At 44.3% G+C, this 5,231-nt stretch overlaps 1 protein-coding gene across 5 annotated transcripts; it reads right to left on the bottom strand.

The window, feature by feature from the left end:
- Positions 1 to 255: 255 nt before the first annotated feature.
- On the bottom strand, positions 256 to 4,725 carry ABT1 (activator of basal transcription 1). Of its 5 annotated transcripts, none has more exons than XM_061614322.1 (4): positions 4,600 to 4,725; positions 2,997 to 3,327; positions 2,364 to 2,539; positions 256 to 1,497 (listed from the first exon to the last, which is right to left on the bottom strand). In XM_061614322.1, the coding sequence occupies exons 2-4, from the start codon at positions 3,205 to 3,207 to the stop codon at positions 1,159 to 1,161; spliced, it is 726 nt and encodes a 241-aa protein (XP_061470306.1). In that variant the 5' UTR covers positions 3,208 to 3,327; positions 4,600 to 4,725; the 3' UTR covers positions 256 to 1,158. The 5 variants fall into 5 exon arrangements, with proteins under 5 accessions (XP_061470306.1, XP_061470307.1, XP_061470305.1 ...); XM_061614323.1 differs by lacking the exon at positions 4,600 to 4,725 and adding an exon at positions 4,528 to 4,591; XM_061614321.1 differs by lacking the exon at positions 4,600 to 4,725 and adding an exon at positions 4,451 to 4,538.
- Positions 4,726 to 5,231: the final 506 nt, after the last annotated feature.

Below are 5,231 nucleotides of genomic sequence, written 5' to 3'. Positions count from 1 at the left end.
AACCACTGAGAGGTTGTGGACCACCAGTGCTGTACTTAAGTTTCAAGCTTATCATACATGATGAAGCTACAGATGTAACACCTACTGCCTGGCTTGTGAGAGAAATGCTGAATGTCTTAAACTAGAGCTACAATAAACCAACTGTTTCATTACCTAAATAGGGAATCAGATGCTATTTTAAAACATATCCCACAGTCACTTGATTTCCACACATTGTGATTAAAGAGCAAACAGAGCCAGTGCTACAAAGTGCTCTTTCAGTTAGAATTAAATTTTATTGTATTTTATTTAGAATTAGTGCCAGTTTTCTCTCTCGGAAACAGATGGAAATAATTCTAGTCGTGTTAGACCACATTCTTTGGACAAGATCTTAAAACGGTCAAGCAATCCTACACTCAACTCAGTATTTCTTGGGAACACAATCTTTTTAGCCTTGCAGTCCTACCCCAGACATTTGTTTCAAATATCAACTGATGTAGGTTGACTTAACAATGTTATCACCTTAATGTCACCATGGCACCAAGAATTCCTGCTTTAACATTTCCCATTTCAAAGCACCTTGGATCAGTGTTGCAAATGGAGACAGAGAACTGAAATGTCTTGGATGTTTGACAGAGTGTATCAAGTTCCACAGAAGGGAGTTTGGCCTGTTCCTTTATTCCCCCTTGATTTCTAAATGAGAATCAAGGTTCATTATTCATATTAGCAACTAGATTCTAGTTGGGTTCAGCTCCCCGTCACCACAGTGTCATCCAATTTAGAACATATAATCTAGTGGATTAACTTCTGAACTTGATTCAGAGATTGGCAGGATGGGGCAGCCAGCACCAAACCCAGTCACCAAGGGAACAAAAACAAAAGAATTAATTCCTGCCAAATCCCCACAGGGGAAAGCTCTCATGCCATTCGAGGAAAGCTCTCAAGCTGTTCAGGCAAAGCTGTAGTGTTCTCCAAAGAGAGGTTCTCCACAGCAGAAAGATCAAGAAGTTTTACATCCACAGCATGTATATAAAATGTGCCATGCAATTGGCAATGCAAAATGAGCTCCCCCTGCCCCCCAGTATATTTGATGATGGATTTAATCTGATTGGCTTGTAGAAACCCAGCAGCCAACAGCTTCACCAGGATCAGCAAGTTCTGCATTCCACATGGCCAGCACTAGTGCTGGATATTGAAGATCTTGGTTAGCAGAGCGCTGTTTGACTGGGATTTCTGCTGGATCTCAGCAGCTCGGGCCAGCTGCTGTTTGAGACGCTTGTTCCCTTTGCTAGTCTGGATTTCCTCCTCAGTACGGCGCTGGACAAAGCCCCAGCTCTTTTCCTCCTGTTCTGCCCGGCTGCTTTTTTCTGAAAAGCGCTTGCTCTTCTCTACATTCTGCAGGTAGAAATTAGTCTCACGCTTGGCTTGTGAAACTTCAGCACGCATGCGCTGCTGCCGCACCTGCCGCTCATACGCCAGCCGCTCACTGAGGTGAGTCCACTTGAAGCGGTGCAGATACTGGGAACAAAGACAAGGAAACTTCTTAATACTTTCTAAGTAGTGATGCTTTTAAGGCACATAGTGCCTTGTAATCTCCTCCCTTCCCCTTGTTAAAAAATATACATCTAAAAGTTCTAACAATCATGTAAATCAGAAGTGGCCAACTTCTGAATTCTCAGAGGGAATTATATTCTCCAGACATTAGTCTGGGTACCAGAGCAATCATACTCTCTCACAGTTGGTCAGGCTCCATAATAAAATTGACATCATCTAGCAGTAAACACCTTTACTTGGATGATTCGGGTTCATCAAAAAGAAATGGGGCAGTGAAATGAACATGCTTCTGAAAAGATCCCCTCAAGACCCATATTTGGCAGCAGTCCTTTGGTATTCCAGAATGTATCTGATTTAGCAATGTAAGACCATTTATATATAACATACAAATACAAGGATTGTTTCTTCTCCTTGGAAGCAAAAAAGAAAATGTTTAGTCATAACATGATTTAAATTTGGTAGGACTAGCACATCCCGAATAATGTTACTTTGAGGGTCAACTCTGGCCTAGGAGCTTCCACTTCACCATCTCCGAAATATTTCCAGCCCACCGTATTGTAAGCACAAAAAGCATCAAGACATTAGTGCCTGTCCACCTAAGTACAGTTTGTAAAACAATTTATCTTGCACCACAGTCCCATTAACAGAAGATGGAAGTGACAGAGGCTTTCAAAAACTCAGTATATCTAGTCAGAGAAGATTTGGTTGTAAGTTCACTATCTTCTTCCATCCCAAAGCCAATAAGTCAGTTTTGGGCTTAAGACACAAGAGCAACTAGATTAGGAGGAAGCAATCCTTATTTAATGGAGCAGCCCTTGACACACACACACCTTCATATTCCACAGATCATAATGGAACTGGCTCTTCCTGCGGACACCCATGGGTGTATTGTGCAAACTGGCAGCTACCAGCTTTGCTACACGCTTATCCCGGAATTCTACCCAGCCTTCAGTGAAGTTCTTGGCATTACTACCTGCTTTCTTCTTTTTCTTTCGTATAAATCGCTCTGTGGGACACAGAAAAAGAGGCGGGTCACAACTTGTGCAGATTGGAACTAGAGCCTAGGCTGAAATTCTAGCAAAAGTCACCCATCCAGTGGCGTATAGATTTATTGCTGTGAATCAACTGTAGTTTTTCTATACTCTTTGAGAAGATGAGGACTGCACAGTACTTCAGCTGAAGTGCTATACAGATCATCAGTCATACAACACATTGAGCTTAGTTTCCCATCTGAATCTCCCCAACTTTCACCTGCTTCTTATTACAGATGCCAACACCAGTTCTAAGGAAAGCCTGCATTCAACATGGTGTTTTCCCTTGTAGCTTTTCACCCTGGTGTTTATCCTGCCTGGCCTTATTTAGCTGAATAACAGACACACACTCTCTCTCTCCCCACACCCAGGCACAAATCCCTGCCAACTTCTCTCTAATACACAGACAGACAGACAGACAGAGAGACTCGCCTTCAGGCTGTAGGAAAATACGTCCCACTTCACCATGCACACTAAGCAAGTTACGGACATGCCTAGGCCGGAAGCGAGGAGGGATGTGACCAAGATAAATAATGCCAGGCACAATTTTTCTGGTGCCATCTTGATTAGAGGGATCCAACTGAACATCACTTTCTACTTCCTTCTTCTGTGTCACTATCCCTTCTCCGTCTTCACTGCCCATTACAAAGTCTTCACTTTTTAGCGTCACCTGATGCTGCTCTACACGTTAGTTAACTGTCCAAGCGTAGTTCTTACTCCTAACAGTGGGAAAGGAGGGAGGGTACAGCTGAATGGCTGCTTCCTGTGAAGAGAAAGAAAAGCTGTGAAAAGGATCACTAGGAATCTGCAAGAAAGAAAATGCCTCATGCTACACACATACAACCATTGCCTAGCTACAACCATCTTTAGTGTCTCAGTACATAAGATTCATTATTATTTGACATTTATACTGCTGCTTATTCCATAAACCCTAGGTGACAAACCTGCAATGTGGAAGCTACAAGTGCTAAGGCAACAGGAGTCTGTGACACATCTGGACATAACCAGAAAAGTCTGTATGCAAAGCTAAGGCAGAGGAATAGACAGACTGTCCTGTCTGCTTCTCCAGCATTATACGGCTGCCGACGCTCTTTGGCTCCATAGACTATACACTGTGCTGCCACACAGCATATAGAAAGAGGGTGAACATTTCATATAGCCGACACTAAAAAAGTTCTCTCCCATGCTTTAGACTCAACTTCTAGCAAGCTCACTGAAAAAGGGTGGGTGCCATTATTATAGACCAAAGGCATCTTAAAACATTAATCCTTCTCCATCAAGAAGGCTCTTCTAATCCAAGCATTTGCCCCATATTTTTTGCCCAGGCTCACCGCCTTGGGATACATGTGTATGTGTGGCCACATTCACACCATACATTTATTCTGCTATTCCACTTTAAACACTCATGGCTTTCCCCCAAAGAATCCTGGGAACTGTAGTTTGTTAAGGGTGTTGAGAGTTGTTAACAGACCCCTATTCTCCTTACAGAGCTACAATTGCCCTAGTAGTTTAACAGTAAATCCCTCTTCCCCGAGAACTCTGGAAATTGTAGCTTTGTGAGGGGAAATAGGGGTCTTATAACAACTCTCAACCTTTCACAAACTAACCTTCCCTGGATTCTGTACGGAAAACCGCGACTGCTTAAAGTGGCGTAACAGCAGAGTAAATGTATGGTGTGAATGTGGCCTGTGTGTCCCTCCCCAGATATACGTACACGCGTTCACAAATCTTCTCTACTTTTCCTCACACGTACGCACACCAACCCCTTGAGCTCCGTTCACCCTAGGGGGATCTAACCTTTAACCTGCCATGCCACACCACTCCTCCAGCCTCCCACCTCTAAATCTGCATGCCCACAGCCCGCACTGCCCACCATCTCCCCCTACCACGATGCTTCCGTCCCGTTCTTAGGCTCCCCAAACCCTCCTTCAGCTTCCACAGCGAAATCTCCGTGCTCACTTACGGCCGCTGTCGCAAAAGGACGACGGCATTTCCCCCCTCCCATAGAGATAAAAAAAAAGGAAGAGTGACGCACCTCAACAACTGTCAAAATGAAAGCCGCCTTTCACAGTGTAGCACGGGGGGGGCACTCAAACCCTTTATCATGGTGAAAACCTTCTATATGTTTTGAATTGCTGGGTGGGGAGCGGGAAATCAATTCAAGTACAGGCCGAAAGTGCCGGAGTAGGACTGCGATGATGAGCCATTCCGATGGATTTTTTTCATAAGTCTATAGCCACTCGGTTTGTCTCTGGGACGGACGCTATTGTTTCGTCACAGAGCCCGGCAGCAAGGAGGCGGGGCTAAGAGCTCATGAGGCCAAGGAGGCTGCAGCACAGCCGGTGACCCAATAGGGGTGGCTGGTGATCCTGCACGAGAGCAGAGCGGGGTCCCAAAATTTTTGCAGAGAATATGTGCCAACTTTCGTCTCACATAAAAAAAAAAGATATTGTAGAGGTGGAAAAGATTCAGAAAAGGGCTAGCAAAATGATCAAGGAGGTGGAGCAACTCCCTCCATGAGGAAAAGATACAACGTTTGGGCTTTTTCGTTTGGAACAAATGTGAGAAAGGGGGAGGACATGAGAGAGGTGTATAAAATTAAGCACGGCGGAGAGAAAATGGACAGGGAGAACTTCTCCCTCTTTAAAATACATGGAGGATAAGACT

The sequence above is a fragment of the Rhineura floridana genome, chromosome 3 (genome assembly GCF_030035675.1).
Source record: "Rhineura floridana isolate rRhiFlo1 chromosome 3, rRhiFlo1.hap2, whole genome shotgun sequence".
Taxonomy (NCBI): Eukaryota; Metazoa; Chordata; class Lepidosauria; order Squamata; family Rhineuridae; genus Rhineura; species Rhineura floridana.
The sequence above is the reverse complement of the archived record's forward strand: the minus strand, read 5'-3'. Positions and strand labels throughout refer to the sequence as shown.

What these genes read in the sequence shown, in the direction of transcription:
- ABT1 (XM_061614322.1), bottom strand. Translation starts at nt 3,207, where the DNA reads ATGGGCAGTGAAGACGGAGAAGGGATAGTGACACAGAAGAAGGAAGTA. An exon ending in TATTTTCCTACAGCCTGAAG is followed by an intron (nt 2,540 to 2,996) that starts GCGAGTCTCTCT and finishes TGTGTCCCACAG; the next exon opens with AGCGATTTATACGAAAGAAA. An exon ending in ATGATCTGTGGAATATGAAG is followed by an intron (nt 1,498 to 2,363) that starts GTGTGTGTGTGT and finishes CTTTGTTCCCAG; the next exon opens with TATCTGCACCGCTTCAAGTG.